This window comes from Camponotus vicinus, unplaced genomic scaffold (genome assembly GCF_025532165.1).
Source record: "Camponotus vicinus isolate PSW18456_S1 unplaced genomic scaffold, iyCamVici1.0 SCAF_8, whole genome shotgun sequence".
In the NCBI taxonomy this organism is placed as follows: domain Eukaryota; kingdom Metazoa; phylum Arthropoda; class Insecta; order Hymenoptera; family Formicidae; genus Camponotus; species Camponotus vicinus.
The window spans coordinates 10,792,389-10,814,561 of NW_028141980.1; the positions used below are offsets into that span (position 1 = coordinate 10,792,389).

General features: G+C 33.8%; 2 protein-coding genes across 3 annotated transcripts in view; one reads left to right on the forward strand and one right to left on the reverse strand.

The window, feature by feature from the left end:
- The first annotated feature begins 302 nt into the window (after positions 1 to 302).
- Positions 303 to 9,362, forward strand: LOC145976048 (mitogen-activated protein kinase 15). Of its 2 annotated transcripts, XM_083106956.1 has the most exons (11): positions 303 to 608; positions 1,708 to 1,927; positions 2,035 to 2,165; positions 2,472 to 2,647; positions 3,523 to 3,662; positions 3,756 to 3,948; positions 4,646 to 4,786; positions 5,141 to 5,232; positions 5,336 to 5,467; positions 6,132 to 6,286; positions 7,474 to 9,362. In XM_083106956.1, the coding sequence occupies exons 1-11, from the start codon at positions 519 to 521 to the stop codon at positions 8,089 to 8,091; spliced, it is 2,088 nt and encodes a 695-aa protein (XP_082963082.1). In that variant the 5' UTR covers positions 303 to 518; the 3' UTR covers positions 8,092 to 9,362. The 2 variants fall into 2 exon arrangements, with proteins under 2 accessions (XP_082963082.1, XP_082963083.1); XM_083106957.1 differs by lacking the exon at positions 303 to 608 and having other exon boundaries at positions 1,822 to 1,927; positions 1,997 to 2,165.
- Positions 9,363 to 11,539: 2,177 nt separating this feature from the next.
- Gr10 (gustatory receptor 10) overlaps positions 11,540 to 22,173 on the reverse strand; it is a 30,424-nt gene continuing 19,790 nt past the window's right edge. The window contains exons 9-10 of the mRNA XM_083106965.1: positions 20,931 to 21,103; positions 11,540 to 13,945 (exon numbers count right to left, since the gene is read on the reverse strand). Of these exons, the coding sequence (XP_082963091.1) occupies positions 13,556 to 13,945; positions 20,931 to 21,103 (563 nt within the window). The 3' untranslated portion in view covers positions 11,540 to 13,555. The remainder of the gene's footprint in view (positions 13,946 to 20,930; positions 21,104 to 22,173) is intronic.

A 22,173-nucleotide genomic window follows, 5' to 3' on the forward strand; every position in this document is an offset into this window, starting at 1 on the left:
TACATAGCTTTTTCGTATCTTTTTATCATCCTCGAGATGTGCTCAATCACACGCTGAAGATGGGAAAAAATGGCAAAAGGTAATGATGTATTTTCCATGAAATCGTATGTTATACGATCGTTTCGTTTTAAGGAAGGAAAAGTAAGGAAAATCTTTACAGACTTACATATACATATAAACATAAATACATACGTTGCTACTTATTGAAGTGCGCGGCTCCTACCGGGTGATCGCAACGTATCATTTGACAGTCACGCGACATTGTTGGCAACCGTGGACACCGTATCCTCGGCAACAGGCATCAATTCCGTAAACACAGGCACGCATTGTCGTGTGCCGAGGGTTACATGAAAAAAAGCCGTCCGCCCGATGTATGAAGATGTGAATGCACCGCGACGGCTCGCACTTCCTTCCGCGCTCGCCCGAAAGATTCACCCTCGTACAAGGATCTCGGACTCCCCGTCTCGGGACCACGTCATCGGCGACCACCAAGTTCCATCGTCGCCGTCGTTGCGACGATGTCGGAGAAAAAGGCCGCAGAGAAAGTCTCCGAGATTGACGCTCACATTAGCAAACAGTACGACATTGTGAAACGCCTCGGCAAAGGGGTAACGTTACTTTTTTTCATTTCCGTATCTCTCTTCCCGCTCTTTGTCCCTTTCTCGCATGCCTCCGGGGAAATTTGCGGATGATGAGTGCGGTCGCGAATTTGTATCTTTCTGTCAATGGTAAAAATTTGCGGTTTTATATAAAATACACGTATCGCGGAAATTACATTGCATTTTATTTGCACACGTTGCAGTGTGTTATTTTTTTTAATTTTTTTAAATATGTAAATTGCAGAAGAGACGCGTGTAATTGTCAAATACAGATATTTCAGACATAAAGATATCCATTTTTTTATTGGAAGCAACATATAATTTGACATGCATTATTTCATGTCGGAGATTTCCGTCAAAATAATAAAAAAATTATTTTTTATCTTATCAAAATTATTTTTCACTACATATTGTTTTTATGTAATTTATTTTGGACTCAAGCTTTTTATTCTATTGTTATTAAAATTATTTCTTTTTAGAAATAATTAAAAAATTTAAAAATTAAAATTATTTCTTTAGAAATATCTTTTTATGTCGGTGCAAAAAGATATTAGGACACGCATGGTATGGCACGAGGATAAAAACTTTCGTTAAACTAAAGCTTTACAATTCACAAGAAATATCAATAGTCATCATAACTATCTTCTTCGTCAGGAAAAGTTGCAGATCGATAGCGGTGCGGTTAAAAAGTCGTCGCCGTCGCAACAAACGATGACAAACGGATCATGGTACCATAAGTCGATTTTTGTCAGACACGTATTTGCGTAATTTAAAACTTAAACTGTGTGTGCCTGGCAATCTCTCATTCATATCGTAATAATGCAAATTGATAGCATGCAATATTCATGTATTGCGCTTGTACTCGTATTTTACGGCATAATCACTATTTGACGGAAGTCATTTTCAATTATGATTGTACAAAAGACAAAATGAGAGAATCAAAAATCCGAAACAATTACGTTAATGTACATTTCTCCAAGTTTTCTCGTCTCCTAGGAAATGTAGCAGTTTGTAATTGAAATATAAAGAGGATTTGAAAGTTTGTCGTTTCTTGATGTAAATTTCCTGGAACAAAATAATAGCAATAATTTTTAATTTTTTTATACAGGCTTACGGTATAGTATGGAAGGCGATCGAGAAGAAGAGGAAGGACACCGTCGCGGTGAAGAAGATCTTCGACGCCTTCAGAAACCAGACGGATGCACAGCGTACGTTTCGCGAGATTATGTTCTTACTTTCGTTCGCCAATCACGAGAATATCATCAAACTGATCGGGCTCCACAAGGCGAACAATGATCGGGACATTTATCTCGTTTTCGAGTACATGGGTGAGTTTTAGCTGATACGAAGAAGAAATCACGCGCACACATATACATATCACGTGCGCCGATTCTCAGACTTTTGGCTTGAAACACCTTTCGGCCCGTTTCTTCAGAAACCGATCTTCACAACGTCATTAAGCGGGGCAATATTCTTAAGGACATCCACAAGGTCTTCATCATGTACCAACTCTTTAAGGCGATCAAGTACATACACTCGGGCAACGTTATTCATAGGGACTTGAAGGTGATGCTGAGTCTTACAATTTCAATAGCGTAAAAAGTTTTATCTTTTCCATAAATTTTTGAATTCTTAAGAGAGACAACGTCTTTAGAAAATTTTGAATTATAACTTCGATTATACGTATATTTTTTAAAGACTGATGCATAGAATATTTCTTAAATATATTTTTGAAGTGAAATATTCAGAAAAGTAGTTCGTGAGATATATTTTCTTTTCACTTGCAGTTTGTCTCACATCAAGTTCCTTTATTTTACTACATGTTATCGTGAAGCAATATCATGTCGAGTTGACGTTATGCTTTTATTACAGCCATCCAACGTGCTTCTGAATGCACAATGCCATTGTAAGATCGCAGATTTCGGTCTGGCACGGTCGGTGACACAGATCGGTGAAGGTGACGGTGAGACTGGAAGCGATCCTACTTTAACAGACTACGTCGCCACTCGATGGTATCGCGCTCCGGAAATTCTCATAGCTTCAAAAAGGTATATGTTTATTCAGCTTACGCATTTCTCTCGATGCCTTTTCCTGATATCGTCGTCACGTTTATTTCTCTCTGACATTTTAATAATCTTTCCCGTTCAGAACTTTTCGAGTAAAAGTTTATCTTGGAAAACACATCTATAAACATCATTTTTTCCACCAGAGTTATTTTTGTTTATTAAAAATGCCTTTCCTTTGCAAAATTTTAAAATTTTTAAAATATGTAGTCGGCAATATATCACATATATCGTTACATGATAGCTGCATTGGCGCTCTATTCTAATTCCTGTTGGCTAGTAATCAATTTTTTGATCATCGAAAAGATTCAAATTGATAAGCTCTTAATCAGATAATGAAATATATATTCAAAATATTTGATGGGGAATGCAACTATATATACATTTTCAATCTAATTATAATCTTAACGCGGTATGCAGTTTAAAGCCGAATGATATTTCAGTAATCTCTTGGAGTTACTAAAAGTTCTTAACTAAGGTAAGTTTGAGACATAATTTACAAAGCTACACGAGATAATAAGATAATGTACATATTTCAATTCAGGGTGTCATAAAGAGAGTTACATCGTGTAACTTAAGAATGTATTTAAGAATGATTATGATAATAAAACTTGTCTTATTTAATTGAGAGAGAGAAAGAGGCATTACAACTATTAATTTAAATACAGACTAATTCATCTAAAACGAATGAAAATATAAGAAAGTTTAATATTATAAATACACATATATCGATGTGTTTGTTCCGTATTTTTGTATATGTGTGCGTACTTTAACGTCATCCCTGTTGTATTAAGTTTCTTTTATCTGCAAAATTTTGACCATTGTGAGGGTCGGATTTTACTCAATATAAATGTTCTCAGATACACAAGAGGGATAGATATGTGGTCTTTAGGCTGTATTCTCGGCGAGATGTTACTGGGGAAGCCTCTTTTTCCCGGTTCATCGACGATAAACCAAGTCGAGAGAATAATGGTGACCCTGCCCCCACCGACAAACGAAGGTAATTCTTCCCAAAACTTTTTTGGTAGTAAAGAGATAAAAAAAGAAGAAAAAAAAGAAATGGCTGGACTATTTCACGATTATTTTTTTGCAGATCTAATATCGGTCAGCGCTGGTTACGGAATCAATTTGTTGGAGAAGACACCTAATGGGCCTAGAAGAACTCTAAAAGATTTGCTGCCGGAAGTATCAGAGAAAGCTTTGGATCTTATTAGCAATTTGATAGTCTTTAATCCTACACAACGACTCACCGCTATCGAAGCGCTAGAACATCCCTACGTTGCCGAGTGAGTGTATTTGTCATATATACATAGTATAATTCTAGAGAAGCTAAATAAATTTAACAAAAAAAAGGGAATTTATTAATTTTTTTTATAAAATAAAATTTCTATTTTTGCATGGGTTTCTTTTAATCTAATTAGCTTTGGCATTGTATGTGGATACAAAGAAGACGTAAGGTTCTATGATTATCATTTATCTCGAAACATAAAATGTCAAATAGGCTTTCATTTGGCTGCATAAATATAAGAAAGTCTATATCATTATCCTGTCACCTGAGGCTAATAGCTCACCATGCAATTGAAGCGCAAGAGTTTTCTGTTCTGTCATTATTCTTGTCATCATTCTTTATTAGAAAATCATTTGGATAGAGCAGTATGCATTGAAAATATCGATTTTCGATAACAGTTATAATGACAAGACTTTGAAAAGAATATTATTGAGTGGGAAATGTTTCCTTCCTTCGGAATCTTACAGAAAGAATCTTCTGTTACAAGAATCTTATCGATCTTGAAATATCTGGATTAGATCTTTCCGAACAGAATTTTCTAGTGAAAATTCCGCGTTTAATACGTTTGTATTTCCATGTATTTTTATTTAAGCAAAGAGAGAGAGAATAATGTGCGAAAGCACGTCTTTCGAAATCGAGATGAAGTAACGCGATAGCTCGTAGATAGAGGTTTAATTGGAGAACTTCTTCGATAGTTTTCACCGAAGAGGAAATGAACCGGAGAGGGGTTCTAGTGTTGTGCCGTTGCTGAGCGATGATGTGCAGCTTTCCGTCGACGAATACAGAAATAAGCTTTACGCGATGATGGATGAAAAACATAGGAAGCATAAAAATATGTGAGCAGATACTTATTACGCGCAGCCAATGTTTATTATCTCGCGTAATCAAGATCATATTGCATTATTAAAATATGCTTTTAATGATTTTCACCTTTACATTTGACATTAATTTACACTTAGTCTCGTATGAATAATAATCACAATTTTAATGTGATTTTAAACTTGTCAAAGAATTCAATTTTCTGAATGTATATTGAAATTCCTCTGTCTCTCGCGTTACAATTGATTCCAATTCCCAGTTCGCTTTTAAAGTTTCGTTTTTAATAAATATTCAGATGTAGTGTTATTATGCAATATATTTGCATACTATGTATATTAAAAATTTTGAACACGTCAACAACATTTTCATAGGTCAAAGTCCAGATTGCGGCGATTATCTGAAAGTATCTGGAAGGAATCCACTAAGAGTAATCCAGTAATCGGCCAAGGTGACGCGATTGTCGGTAAGAGAGATATAGTAAATAAATAAGATTCCTTTTTCATTTATCGTAATTTTATTCGATGATTATTTAGTCAATTTTATCCCGGGATTTCTTTTATTTTTAGCGTGCCCGTCATTGCCAAATAGGAAGACAATCAGGCCGTCTCAAAGTGATAATATTGCACGTGTTACGAAAACACGAATGATAAATGTCATGGCGCCAGTTCAAGAAACTTTAACACATTCTCGACACAACGGTAAATATTTCACAATAATGATCTTTTAATCTAATTTAAAGCTTCGCTCAAAATCATTTAACTTAAATCGCGCCTAATCCAACTTTAAACAAGTTTACTTACGGCAGTGATACCTTTTCTTATTTTAAAATCGCCTACGCGCGATTCGGAAGTTTCAATTAAAACAAATAGCATTTTCCTGAACGGACGCAGGAAAATAGATTGCTTTGATTCTCGTTCAACATCGCACGTCACGTCCGCCCACATAATTTCACCAAGTATACTTACATATATATATCGTTATCTCGTAAATCTTTACTCTGGCGCGCAAGAATTTCTTTCACATTTTTTATTCGATATGTACGAGATGACCTAGATTGTCTTTATTATACTTTTTACGCACGTATTGTTTGCTCGGGGTTAATTTGTACTTAACGAAGTTATCGCGAAATATCAATTTTCAATTATTAAACAAAAAAAATACATGTTGCAGATACGATGATATCCGTCTCATGCAATTATCGGTATTTCGATTAATTGCTTGATATGAGTAATTATTGTTACGAATAAATATGGAGATTATAATTGGCGTGTGTCTGTAACATGTTGAACTAAATTGAATTGGTCAGAATTATTATCGATTTCCAAATAAGTTTCTATCCGTGTATTTGCGGTCGATTGACAGTTAAGAACGTGGCAACACAATACGCTTGTAACTTGACGAACGGCAACTTGGGAAATATACCTCCAGCGGCGGCCAAAAGCTGTTTCTATCTTAATCAACAACATTCGCAGTTGTCAAAGTCCCAGCGTTCCATACAGTCTGATCAGATGGCAATGGTGAGTGTAATATTGTTAATAATTCTTTCATTCCGCTCATCTTTTCTCCGCTTGATTTCTGTGTTTGCTCTTTCGCGCTCCGTCGCCTTCTCGCGATTTATATTATGCAAGTAGGTAAACGGAGAATTCTGTTATTACAGGCTACATGTCGCGTGGGATTTGCGTTTAGTAGGTACTGTAACCACTGATCCATGCATCACCTAGCAAATTGCATGCAATTCTAATTTATGCATGTTGTCCACTGTATTTCGACACTATAATTTATGAGCGAACCTTTAATGTAGCAATTAAAACTTACAAGCAATTTGCAAAATTTGGGCAATTTATTATCCCAAAGTGAAGATAAATAACAATAATTGTAATAAATTTTTACAATTTTAAAATTGTAAACTAACATTAAATATTATTTTGTTGTATTTTTAAAAAATTCTCGACGCTAAAAATATCACGGTTTGTTTCAATGGCACTATTATCGCGCCATCTCCGGAGCCTTTGTCATATATAAAGAAGAGAGTGACAATATGCACTTTGTCATACTTATCTATATGCCGCCAAGGATTGATTGTACGCAGACGCGTTTCATATCTGACGCTGACACTCTCTCGCCTGGTGGCGATAAAAATTTATGATCGCATTATCTGGCAAGTGAAATAGTAGTCGCATTCACGTTGTATGACTGACAGATACGTACTATTTGTAAAACTTCTTCAACCGCCATCATTTACTCTTGTTTACCTTACGTAAATGACATTGATGTGCTTGCATATCATACAAATATTATATAGAAAGAAATGTATCATATATATATTTATATATTTATTTATCACGTACCCTTGATCATGTGTATAATAATATACCTGTTCGTATACGATCGTTCACATTTTGGTTGGCATGTTGCAATTATTTTACTTTCACGATGCACATTTCCGGTGAAATGGTAATTTAAAGGGATGTTTAATACATCGGTGATGATGCGTTAACGCAAATTTGGAGTTCGCGATATAATACAAGTTATTATCCGGAAATTTCCCGCGTCATATCGTCCGCTTCATCGCACTTTCATCATGGGCAGACTCGTTAATTACTTTACATCAGGGCCGTAGTCGACCTGTATCGCGATTGCGATTTTCGCGATACCGCGCTTGGTAGCGGTATTCGTCGCAAATTTAAAAGTTATCCAATTTCAGCGCGGTGCCAGAAGCAGATCGAATCAATTAGCGGTATCGGCACCTCGCGCCAAGCTACGACGAGCCTGCAGAGAGCAGATTCTCGTTCAAGCACCGAAGTCTCTTACCTCGGCGAGCGCTCATTATCGCACCGACGATCATCGACCTAGAACGATGCCGGCGAAGTCAATGACGGACAGTCCAAAAAGTATCAGGCAACCGCTGATGTCGAGCAACGTCACGAGGCACTTCGCGAGGACCGGTGGAATCAGCAGCCCGGAATCGCCGTACGTCGTTAGCCATCATCAGGCCATCCGCAATTACTTAAATCAAACGATTCCACTACCGGCGCAGCAGCAGTCTCGTGAACGAAATCGTGTGTCCTGCCAAAATAAGAGCAATCTCGTCGACAGATCGTGCACCAGTGCTGATACCGAGATCAATAATCGCATTAGAAGTACAGCGCGTAATCAGGTAAACCGGTTACAGTCGAGACACAGTTTCGACAGCGGCGTTATCCAGAGAAGATCGTCGACAATGTGCGACAGATCGGGGTTCCTGGACAGTCACAGTCAGAGCCACGGTGTGATTGCGGCGTCAATTTACAAGGATCTCTGTAACGGGACTATAAACTGGTAAGCGTGTGGTTGGCGAGTTTCTATCACGGAGGAGCGAAAATTAGACGAGATAATTGCGCGACGATCGCTCTGCTTCTTCTTTCAATGAGATCCTGCAGGATCTGGAAGTGAAACGCGTGAAAGTTTCGATCGCGTACAGGAGAATCCTTTCAGTGAGAATTTCGATAGCAGCAATATAATTAAACGTTCTAGGAACTTTCGTGGAGAGTTTGTAATCGTATCCAGTGAATTAAATCTGCGGTTGAAGTCCATTTCGATGTACACCGGAAGAGAATTAAAATACTCACGAATGTTCTATGTATGTGTGTATTTCCTATATATTTATCTCTTCTCTAGATCAATTTCTTAACAATTATAATTTACATATTTAGTAAATCAACTTTTCTAATAAATATATATTGTTTTATAATATTTACTTTAATAATGCAAAAAAATAATTTTACAACGAGAGACTTGAAAAAGCTGTCGAATTAATAATTCCGTGATAAGAAACCGACGATCGTCGCGAAGCTCTCTTTACTCGTTCATCTTCGTGCAAGAAATTAGCCACCTCACGCGAACAAGTAAGGTTCCTAAGTAAATAAGCAAATTTTGCACGAGGTAAATTCATAATTAATGCTATCAACTGCGCGTTTGATGCTTCGAGTTCTCACGGGGATAATGCGCTGGCCAAGAACGGCTCCATAAACATCAAAGTTTGGAAGCAAATACGATCTTTAAGGCTACTACGACTACCTCAACTTTTTATACCGCGTAAAATATTGGTAAGGGAAGTAGAAGATAAGCGCTGTGAATGTTCTTTTCCCCTTTTCGATAACGAAAATGCGACAATAACGAGATCGAATAAGAGATTGAATTCTTTTTCCAATTTGAAAGGGAAAGAGACATTCATCTTGACAAAGGTACAGCAAGAGCGAAGTGGAGGGCAGAATCGCAGAGATCACTCCGTGGAAACTCGAAGAACCCGTGAAAGCTTAGGACGTAAGGTAAACGCGTAGCGTGCGCACAATGCGACTCGATTCATGTGGGGCCATATAATGGAGCGCGCGTGACACACATTTTTCTATGATATTTTTATTTATACGCGGATATATATGTGGAACACGCATATACACGCATCATACACGCAACACGTAGATATATCCGTCAATTTAGTGTACAAATCTCATTGTACCATATCTGTGTCGTCGTACTTTTGTACGGCGTCACCCAACAGCGTTCAGAATCATGTATACTATACGTATCGTGAAAGAATAAAGTTTAATAAAGAAACTGAACACGTCCAGTATATCTATTATATAATAAAGATATGATATAATATAAATATAATAATATCTGTGTTATATAGTAAATGGATTCGTTCGAATTAACTACTTCCTAATCAGTTGATTAATTTTTAATTAAGCTTTTACATGTGTGATTATAAGCTGTGTGTGTTTCGTGTAAAGAGCGATTGTTAATAGTTCTCGGGTTCCTGTCATTTCGAAATCAATTTTCCATAATTCAAAATTCTGTTTGGATTGAAATTTCCGCGTTTCACACGCAATCGGAATATCATGAATATTACTATTAATTCCACCGGGATCTCTATGGGATAGATCGTGTGAAACGAGAAAGCTATTAGGGACTGCAACTGGTATCTCAGATCCGAATTACTCGGCCGAGAATAATTGAGCCCTTTTTATCCGTCGAACCGTCAATAGCTCCCTGATGAAGAGAGAGTTACACTCGTCTTTCGTTAAATGAAAATCGGATCCATTTTCATTTTCCTTCTATTGCGGTAACACGAGCTGGACGAGACTTCCATCATCTGCGAGATGAGCTTGGAGGAGAATGAAAACAGATCGTCTTGTCTGCCTCTGGTCTACATTCCTCGCTCCTCGTAAAGGTATTTCTTGTATGATGACACGTACATCGTAGTCTTTCTTAGCCTTTCCGCTGTCTCTTCGATCCTTTGATGTCTTCGTCGCATAGAGATATTCCGTATATAAGCGCATGTTGAGCATATTACCATCGGTTATTATTGCGCGTATAATCATTGGTTTATTCAAAGGATCATTTTTTTCTTCTAATGATTACATATCTTTCGAGAAAGTTTTTTTTGCAAAGAACAGTGATTTAAACAGAAATTAATGGGAATGTTTTTATGAAAAGTCATAATTTGTTGTCAGCATAAAGTATACGTAAAAAGATATTTTTAGTTTATTCAAATCTCTCAATGAAATAAAATAATCATTTGTGTATGCGCGAGATTTGCGAATTTTTATCGCTAAGTTTGAAATATTCTTTAATCCCTTAATCCATATTTTTTCATTGTTTCGTAATCGTATAAGCGAATTGTTTTAAAATCTAGGTCAATGCCCTAATAAACTGTGAAGGTTTTTATTTCGCGAATATGATAAAAAAATTTATTTTATTAATTTAAAAATTTCTTTAAAAAATCTTAGCTAAGAAAACAAATTTTTCGATCGAATAACACATTGCGAAATTTTTTATTTATCAGATTATTTTATGCGCATCTCAACAGGCGTATAATCTATATTTTTAAATATCAGTCATTAATAAAATTGCCTCGTTGACTTTAGATTATATACCTTCGGTGGAAAATATACGACGTTTTAGAAAAATCTATTTGTTACGAGCTTCATACATAAAAATCTACTTACGTCAAATTGCCAAGCTTTGTGCGATTTATAAACCTGACTTAAGTAAACCATCATTGTGGTTGGTTGAATTGTACCAGCTACGGTTTTTTACGTATTTCTTGTTGTGCTATACTAATCTTTTATGATCCAATGAGTTAACGTGGGTCGGCATGAAAGAGCTAAAACATGAGAGATCCTTTCGGCTCATACCTTGCATGCCATTCATTGAGGCGGGCAAAATCCCGAGCTATTTCATATTCATGCTATAAACGCTACGCCTTCATATTCAGTCCGTTTTCCGGCAAGTGTATATCGTCGAATCTCCAGATACTTAGACCATAGGGAGCGTAAAAATTGCTCGATTCATCCTCTATTCTTCCGCGACAGTGATTATTAATCGCACTTTTACGAGTTCCATAGCATTCCCTTTACCAAGAAAGAAATCTATCGATGTGTCGCGATAAAATTGATTTGGTATAGAAAAAAGAGAATCTTTATAAAAACTGTCGTAAAATTACCGGATTATTTCAATGTCATGAATCATTTAACAGCCGGAACTTTGGGAGGGATGGATGCTAATGGAGATAATAGATGGAAATTGAATTAAAATTTCTTCCGTCATATCTTAAGTTTTCCTGTTCTTAAAGAAAAAATATACTCACAATTGTCGTTTTTTCAGCATATTAATAATCTAATTAACATAATAAGTCTCTTATCATTATTTAAGTATATTTTGCAGAAATAATATATATGATGGGAAGACTTTACCAATTTTATGAATTTTTATAGAAATGTTCAAGAATTATGACACACACACACAATGGAAAATTAATATATAATTTCAATCCAATGCAATTTATCCAACAATTTTTAGCTATTTTTTATTGAAAATACACGTAGATATAATTTACAGCGTTTTAAACCCGCAATCTTCCGCTATTACAATTTTAGCAATCCTTCAACGTATTGACCTTCGCTTGGCAAAAGATCAAAGATTCTCACACGTAAAAGAAATCTTAACGTTTTATATGACTTATCGAAAATTCCAAATTACTTAATTGAAATACGTCCCTTTTCATCATGCCGCTTGAAGAAAATTCATTTGCGACGATCAAATATTTACAGGACGTACACACTATGTGTATTATTGGCGGGTTTCTTCAATAACCCCGTCGAAAATTGATCAATGTTAAAGTGGTAGTCTCGCCATTAACGATAACCAGCGCCAGACAGTCGCCGGCGTGTTTCGAATCATCTTATTATATTCTTGTGTTCTTCTCCTTCCTGCTTTTGCAACGTATTTTTCTCCCGTCGATGCTCGGAAGCCGATTAATTAATAGCCCCGTCGCATCATTTATCAGCAATTCTATTATATGCATGTATGTGGGGCTTTTGAATCCCCACCATTTTTTTTCGCACAATATTCTAACAGCCATTATCGACTAAAAAAAGCACGTTCTCGCGATATCAAACGATCACGCTCTCGTAAATCAATCATACAATTCGTAAAAAAAAATCATTTGTCAGTGGAACGATCACCAGAAATAATACGCGAAAGATACATCGGTTGCGGTTGATATATATCTTCTTGATCTAAATATTTCTGGCACATGTTAAAAAAATATGACAAAACACTTGCCTTGTATCTAGTCTCGTAGAGAGTTTACGCATGAAAAGAAATTTATATTTTATTTATATTTGATTTGACGTTTATGCGGAAGTGTGCCTTCACTTTCCCATCGTGTCAATCTATTCTGACAAATATTAGGGACAATTATAGTTGATTGTCACTGATGATGACAAATAGTGGAGATGTACATACGATAATCACGCTAACAGTGACTTATGATTAATTAATGCTATTAACGAAAACGCTATTAACACATACACATTTGTTCTACACGAAATGCATCGTAGATAGGCTTAATTTCATGTTTATGGCTCAAGCGAGACAAATATTCCGCGCATCAGTAGAAAAAATGCGTCTTAGTCAGACATACATCTCGTGTACCGAATTGCCGAAACTATGGTATAGAATACAGCCATCCGCGTGTTTTTTCACTTGACAGCAGTTTTCGAGTTCTCGATACAAAGTTTAAGATATCACAAACTCTGATTTTTTCATGTTTCACTTTAATCTCGGACGCTGAATATAAATTTCGAATATTTCCCTGATTCCTATTTTTCTTAAATGTATTAATAAATAAATCTGTCGCGAGGAGTTGATTAATTTTCGTTCCGTTTGGTCCCATCAAATCTCAATTCGTAATCCTGCAAACGTATTGCAGTCACTCACAGAAATAAAACCTCAACGAGTAATCAATATGGTAGAGCGCATTTCACGTTCGTTGCACGTATGATGTTTAATAGCCTCCGGTTTATTGTGTTCGCAGCTATAACTACCGGAACATACAGAAATTTCTTAAGAGATATACATTCTCTATAAAATTGTACCACTTTCGCAAATTGAATTTCTTTCGAGCACCACGTTTAACGTCGTGATACAAGTGGCAATCTGAGAAATTTCGGACTTGTGTGGAAAGGAGATTTTTATTTACTGTTTATTTACGTTAAGTTTCTTACGAATCATCGTGACATCCGGCAATGCGTGATGAAAACGCAAGGCTAAAATTTCCCGATGGAATAAAAAAATAACAAAAGTGATTCTCATCATATATTACGTCTCATCACATATTAACCGCCAAAGTATATCTGAATATTATATATATATTTGTAGACACACATCGCACAGGAATAAAAATCGTACATAAAAACATGTAACCGCACAAAGATCCTTTGTGTCTTCGAGACTCTTCAGCTTCAAGGGCAAGGACGTCGCTCGTCCGTGGTGCACAGGGTGCTCGGCCGGGGTTGGCTGGTCTCCAGCCCGTTGTTCTTGTCGTATTCCTGCTGCTGATCCCGTCTGGCGTCAGAATTCTCCGCCGGATTGGCCTGCGCCCGCGGCACGTCGCGGATACTCCTCAGCATGTAGCAGTGCAAATGCGGACTGTGACGGCTGTAGAAGGTGTCGTAGCCGCTGCTGGACGTCGCGGTACGTCTTAACGCCAGGACGGGGTTGCGATTTCCGCGCATGGGGATGCCGCAGCCGCATCCGGGGAGCATTCTTCGCTGATGCAACAGACCGCGCCTCGCGCCGCCGTTGACAGCCGGGACGCTGCATCCGCCGCAGCCGTCATCGATCATCGCGCTCTGCAACAGTGTCAAAGAGCGATCGGCTTTCGACTGCGATCCTCGATCATAACATGAACGGTGTGAACCGCAAGAATTCACTCTATCCAACCAGGCGAAAATGACGATGAAATTGATGGAAAGAAAGTTGTTGTAGACTCAGCTGATAGCTTAAGAATCTGACAAGAGGTGAATTATTGAGATTAGTTTTGGATGAAGCAGGAAAAATAGTGCGACCTTCTTTTACCGTCGAGCCGTCTAATTGAACGGATAGAGAGAGATAATTCTACTTATTCAGAATATCGCGTCAATGATAATGCAACATGTATTGCACTGCGCGTATCTATATTGGCTGTGCGTAGCTGTATTATAATTCTGTTATCTTGATCCATTTATGCGGTGAGGTCACATCAGTACTATGTGATTCAATAATAACGCTCTCGCTTTGCGTCGCGCATTTATGCTGCCTCATAACGTCTTTATAATAGTTTGCGGATTTATTTTCGAGAGATTTTAAAGGCAGATTTTCTCCGCTCCTAATCCTTAACCAAGCAGCAGTTAATATCGATCATTAATTAAATTAGATTCCATTATCGATAAACCGATAAATTACATTAAGCGTTCAGTACACTCTATAGCTTTAATAATTTTCCGTGAAACCAAATCCGTGAAACCAAATGACAACAATAGTCAGGACGATTGTAATATGATATGAAATTGGTTGTGTAATCAAAGGACAACTAAAACCGAGAACACGCATTTACAAAATGCCTCTCGTATTTGGTGAATTTCCTTATTCGACGGGAGGCTGTCGAAACCGCGTTACAAACCGCGTCGTGTACGTTCGTCACGCACTCACTATAATTTCACGTGCTTATGCGGAGAATTTATATTGGGTCATTTGATGGAATCACACAATAATGTCATGCATACCTCACGAATTCGAAAATTACAGTGCGTGGAGTAACTCGTCATATAAATTCCATTATAGAGATATCTCTATATTTTAGAATAATCCATCGATATTAAATGCGCGCGTTTGTCCTTTGTCCGTTGATTTCTGTGCGAATTGTATACGCAGTTAAATGCTTTGTGCATAAAAAGTGCATAAACATGCGAAAGGATGTATGATAACGTTACGTCGAGCTTTTCTCGTGCACGTGTGTATCGAACGATACATAAATTATTTTATTACGATGTTCGATAACGAATTGCATTTAATTGTACATACATTCTCTAATTGTGAATTTTATAATAAATTTCAAGTGCTTTGAGTGTGGATAATAATTTATTTGAAACATTTTTAACATCATGGCGGACATGGATGCGCGAGTACAAATTGCAATATAATCGTTCGCGTAATTAATGATCGTGGAAAAATGCAGCTGTAATTATTCCGGATTGAATTTGTACGTTAATATTGCGCGTGATCGTTAATTGGGCGTTAATCATATTTCATATTTTGCAAATACATCTGATAAGCGCAATTTATATTGCATCTTTATAACTGTTTGTTTCGAGATTTTTGTAAAAAAATCAAACCTAAAAATTTTCACTGCAATTTTTGTTTAAACCACATCATTGAGTATATCGACATATTCTCTCGTAATCCATGTGCATCTGTTGCATCCATAGATATTTTTGTTTTTAAATTTTTAAAATAAATTTCAAGGAAAATATTCGTATAAAAATACAGCGGTATAGTCTATTTTATTATTATAATTTGTAAAAATTATTATATTTTTCCTTATTATAAATGACTATTTTTATTTGTGTTTTAGAAGTTTTTTTTCGATGATATACATACATTCATTTCGCGATGATATAATTATTTTTTTATTTTTTATCATATATCATTTTTTTACGGAAACGTTTCAGTGGAGCTGACTTTTAGCCAAAGTCGTATCGCATATTTTCAACTTCGTTGGAGTTAAGGGACTTCATCCAAATCCCAGTAGTATTTCTATATACACGGAAATATTCCGCCCCAATCTCCTGCATTGCACGAATTTATAAAATGATAAAAAACATTAAAAATTTTATCTTTTGTAAAATACATATTTTAATTTCATTTTTATACGATTTTGAATGTGCACGATAAATTAAAAATAAAATAATAAAACATTATACTTATCTTTTATATTTAATAAATAATAATAATTGTATAAAAAATACATATAAACATAAAAGCATAATAAAATACATAAAAAATTCAAAAGATACATAAAAATACATAACAGTAATACAGATGCACAGATATATAAATATCTCTTATTAGTATTTTATAATTTATGTGACATATATGCATTAATTGGGATGCACATAAATGACAAAGAGATTTCAAGATGATAAATAGTACATGTATCAGATGCATATACAAAATGGAATATAGTTAATTATCCTACGGAGTTGAGCAAGTTGTAATACAAAATATGAACATGCAATTTTGATGTATATGGAATAAAGCAAATACTTAGTTTGACCAAATAAAACGTATGGAGTAATATATAGAATTTTCGCATATGTGCTCAAGATATGATATTGCCAATGCACGTATACATATTGTGTATCATATTATTTTTTTTATATGAAAATATGAGTTGTTTGTTTTAATCTTTTTTTTAAAATGTGAACTTTGCAAATAACGATATTCTCTAAATTGTTTTGAAACATACGCGTTCTGTATAATGCTTGGCTAGAAATTAAGAGAAATACTGCTAGATTTATGAGCTTTTAAATTTTTCGAAAAATAATTTAAATGTCATTACTCTATCTCTCTCTCTCTCTCTCTAAATGGGCAGGTTTTAGAAAAAAGTCCGTTCATAAATTGTACATAATACAAACGAATTTTTAAAAAGCTCAAAAATTATAAAAATATATTGCACACAACAGTATTTATAACAGAAAGTATAAACTAAGGAAAATGGACTAAACACTCAATGGAAAATACAGGATACATGTATAACAATACTATATCATATTTAACTGCGCTTTATATTTTCTTGCTTGACTTGCTGTACACGGTTCTCCTGCGTGCATTAATATAAATGAATTAATTAATTTGAGTTTAGTTTACTGTTACAGTTTAAATACTTGAAGTTCCGGCCGGAATTTTTTTTTTCATTTACTACATAGTTCTCTCTTATATGAAAGAAAGTAAATTAAATCTGGCTTCAGGGCAAATTTGCTTCAAGAAAATAAAAGGGTTGTAAGAGGAATTTTACAATGAGAGTAGCTCTTTGAAAGTGAGTACCTTAGCGATTCGTTTAGTGCAGAAAGATACTTCGCCATGGAAATTCTAATTGGTACCAACAAAGGAACGGACACGAAAAGTGTGAAAATTAAGTTATCCGCTTAAAAAAATCCGTTATAAAACCGCAATATTGATTTCACATGCGGAATCTTAGCGAACGAGTATAACATATCTATTATATCTGTTGTAATTTATTACGATAATTACAGTTTATTATTTTTATCCTATCACATTACAAAGATAATATCTTATCAAATTATACGTATACAAAGAGAAGAAATAATAAATTATATCATAAAATAATATAATTTAAAATAGTATAGTTATAGTTCAGAGAGAATATCATCTATAATATTTTTATATATTTTCTATCAAAATTTTGATCTTACAACTAAAATCAAACAGTTGTTTATCATTTTTAATAAACAGAGATATATAACAATTGTTATATAATATCTATGTTTATTATATATGATAAACAACTGTTTAATTTTAAATGTGAAGCCAAAATTTTCATAGAAAATATACAAAAATATTATAGATGATATTCTAAACCGTAATACTATTTTAAATTATGTGTGTGTGTGTGTGTGTGTGTAGAATATCTCGATATATTATGTGTCAAATATTTTAATAATTCCTTTCAGCAAACATATCAATAATTTTTAAATAAAAGTCATTAAAAATAGTTGTTTTGATTTTTCAAAATTTATTGTGAGAATCTCATCTCAGGACATATTATTCATATATTACACACATAAGATGTAAGAGATTAGTATCCGATACTTTGCGATACAGATTATATTAAAGCTTTATTAAATATTTCAGCCGATATTCCAGAATGAACAATTAAAATCAGTCGAGCTGATAATTTAATCATAATATCGATTCTATCGAATTTTAATTAAGCCGCCACTGTTTTCTCGAAATAAATTATATACATGTGTAAATTTAATATAAAATGTGTATTTTATTTTTCGTTTTCTAAAAAATTTCAATTTATATAAAAATCATATAAATAACAAAAGTTATTCATGTTTGCGTTATATTGTTTATTAAGTTTATTATTTTCTCGTATTAATAATTGATAATTGTAATAATTGTAATTATACATGTAATTTTATATTTGTAATTTTTTCATTCACACAATTCATTAAATATACTTTTGACACGATTCAGTAAATTAAATATTCACACAATTTTTACTTACCATTGTTTATCATCGCGCTTTTCTATTATTATTGTATCGATTATGATTATTACATCTTTATTAATAATCTCAATGTTAATCGAAATGTGACACCAAGAAAATTAATTATATTTAAATTATATGTTATATTCTTGATAAATTTGAGTTTTTACTGGCCTTGTAAGTTTTGACTAAATCGTATTATCGATCTAACGATACAATATTTATTTAAATTTCAAATGTTATGCTTACCTATTAATTCGAAAAAGTTTTCTCATCGAATTTTTCTGAAATAAATAGCTTATAATCATGAAAAGAAGAAAAATCTTAGAGATATTACTTAGAGATCTGCATTTTTTTTCAATTTTACTTCGAAATACGTTCGCAATGAATAAAGTTTGAGGAGATATAAATTTATGTCAACGCGATAAAAGAATTCTTAAAACTCAGTTCTTGTAAAGCTCTGCGCGGTACATTTCAAAATAAGAAAAAGTAAAGATATCCACCTCCAAGTAGAGTTATTGAGTTTTTCATTGCTTTGATTTCTAGAATTTCAGCAAAAAAATTGAAGAAAGAGGAAAGATGAGAACATATTTTCGCGAACACGGGATTTTATAAAGACGGGCTATAAGAATTGATTTTACTGTTATATAAATCAAGTTATTGTTATGTAAGCTAAGTTTTAAAAATCTTTGTAAAGTAGGAAGTGATTATATTAGTTATTCATGTGTGTGTATGCGCGCAAAAATTTGCAATTTTATATTTCAGATTAATTTTAATTCTTTCAGGATTATTGCATTAAATAGAGTATAAAATAGAAAGGAGATAGTATGCAAGGAGTTTTACATTATTCACTCAAATAACGTGCATATCTATTCGCCATTTATTCTATCCTATTCTATTGTAAAGGTCACACTGAGATCAATTTAAAAGTTGCGCGAAGCACACTGAACTTTCTCTTATTTTACTCGTCAGTCGACAATAGCCTTCGGCACAGTAGAAGCATTCAACTGGCGGACAATTGTTATTTGGAGTAAGGAACTTCCAATAAAGTACTTGACGCAAGTTCAGTATTCATTATTAGGCGATTATTATGCCAACAGGCATATCAAACATACGTTAATTTCAGATTCGTCTTCATTTTCAGTTAATTATGACGCATTGAATGTAAATCAGTTATATATTCCGCTGCAAAGCTTTAAAATTTAAGAGATTGTTATTTCAGTAAGAGAAAAATAAATAAAAAAATTCATATAATTTATGGCATTATATTTATACATTTTAATTGCTTGATATTAAACATCAATATAATGAAGAAATAATTAGTTTTGCTTTTATATTGTTTATATTTCCAATGTTGTCTGCTTTCCATCATATTTCCGTAAGTTGTATAATTAATTTCGTACGGCGAAGAAAATCTTATAATTAAAAGATGCAAATTCAATGAGTTTTTATCGCGTAGGTGTAAAATCCGTAAGAAATTATTACTGCCGTTCATGAAAGATAAGCAAATAAAGTAGATAAGAAAAAGATCTAATTGAAAGATATATGGGTAATGCTCACATAAACGTTCTCTTAAGTGAAATATAGAAACTCGCTCAGGGGAATACTTAGATAGTCTCATAAACATCTACGTAGCAACAAAAATACTTCTGCCTCTTTTTCCCTAGAAAACGAAAGAAATCGCTGGATTCTAGTATAAAATAAAAAAGAGAGGATTTTTCTATATAAAATAATATTACATTAGTAAAAATGTACAAATAACGTAACAGAAAATACATCAGATATAAAGGATTTTTGGATAATCGTTTTAAAATAAATTTTATTTTAGAAACAAGTTTTTTTTTTAATAATGATCAGCAGGAATAACTATTTTATCTGTTAATTTGTTTACATTGAATCTCTCTCTTTATCTGCAAATATCATTTGTTTCAATTAGATATAAAAAACATTCAACAATCCATATTGTTTGTAATAATATATGATTTAAAACGTAGTAACATTCAAAATATGAAATACATCATAATTCGTGCAAAATTAAATATCCAATTTATGCTTATTTAAATATGCTCAAAACTGTCACAGTTATTTTGTATTAGTTATTATTTCTGAATAGTATTTAGCAATAATTTCAAGCAGTATTTTCCATGAGAATTTTATGATTTATATGAGACAAATAATTATAGTAGAGAACATTCGAGCAATCCTATCACTCGCGATCGTTATTTCTTCGACGTTATAAAGTGAGCTTACATCAACTGCAATCGTACATTCTTGCATTAAAAGATTAGTCAATATTATGACAGGTGAGGGGAATATATTATTGAAAAATATACTCTCTCCACGGAAACAGTTTAATACAGGAAGATATTTCTATATAGGAAAGAAGTCCTTATGCGTCCTGATGGATAATTCAACTTGATGATGCGAAAAGCTTTTTTGTTCCTCCAGTTGAAAATACTTTTTTTTAACGTGTATACTTCCCCACACGCATAAACATATTATACATATACATATTTATTCGTGGTACACCATATGCATTGCAATATATAACTGGTACTTACTTTACGACGAGGTTTACGACGCGCAAGACCATGAGAAGTGCGACGCAGGATCTCCGAAACGCTGCGCCGAAAATTGCGCGTCATGAAGCAGTAGATGACGGGGTTTAGGGCGCTATTTGCGTGTCCCAGGAACAGGCAGTACGTGAGTGCGTCGGTTATCGATCTCCCTTCTTCTGCGAACAATTTCCAATGGTCTTTTTGTCGCGGTTCTTTTCTGATGCGTGTCGAGAATTAATTAAAATTAATTAATGCATCGTCATATGTTGCTGATATAAAAACACTCGTATTTTTCTTTTGCGAGAAGAATACGAAAGTATTTATACTGTGAAAGTATTATACTGTGAAATATAGAACAAATTGTGGTAAATTATGAGAAAATTTGTAATAGGGCGACTGACTTTTTACATCATATTATTCTTTTTTGCATCTTTTTCAGTAAGCTAATTATTAAAAATGATAATGAGTCTGCTGTGTATTAATGACTTTAATCGACAATTTGAAAAGTCTTTTCTTTTTACAAAAACATAGACATAAGCGAAAAAAATTAATTAATGAAATTAAAAAATTAATTTAATTTGAATTGTAGAGAGAATATATATTGTTGATGAGAGTGCACGACTAAATGGATAGAAAAAGATATATAAAAGTATTTTAACAAAAGAGCGAGTACATTTATGACACAATAATGTAAAGAGCAGCTCATAAACGAATTTCATAAATATATTTGCATAAAGGTTTAAAGTGTGATGATATGAAACTTATGCTCGTTTCAACAAACTGTATATCATTCCTACAATAAAGTACAAGGTAACTCGGAGAGTTAAGCAGACATATTTCATGTAGTTTATAAATTTGGATTAATTTCTTGGATTAATAAGCGCACATATATACAAAATTTGCAATGGGATCTTTCTAAATTTTAAAGATAAAAAATTAAAAAAAAAATTATATTTCACGACTATTTACATAATTTAATTTGGATGCAATTTTAAATGTGAAATATGTCAAGACTCTTCATTGCAATGAATGTATTATCATAAGATTATTTATTCGCAATTTTTTTGTATTTTGGCATAAATAAAATATATTATATCGAGGAGAGAAAAAGGAGAAAAAAAAGGATAAAAATATAAAATTACATAATGTGTGTAAATATATTCATTTCTATTTCGAAAATGCAGCGTTGTCATTATTGCGCATGGTTGCTTCCTAATTTTCTATGCGTAGTAGTATTATTCGAGCT

Coding starts and splice junctions, on each gene's coding strand:
- LOC145976048 (XM_083106956.1), top strand. CDS start 519: ATGTCGGAGAAAAAGGCCGCAGAGAAAGTCTCCGAGATTGACGCTCAC. Junction 2,648..3,522: donor ATTCTCATAGCTTCAAAAAG/GTATATGTTTAT, acceptor AAATGTTCTCAG/ATACACAAGAGGGATAGATA. Junction 5,233..5,335: donor CCAAGGTGACGCGATTGTCG/GTAAGAGAGATA, acceptor TTTTATTTTTAG/CGTGCCCGTCATTGCCAAAT.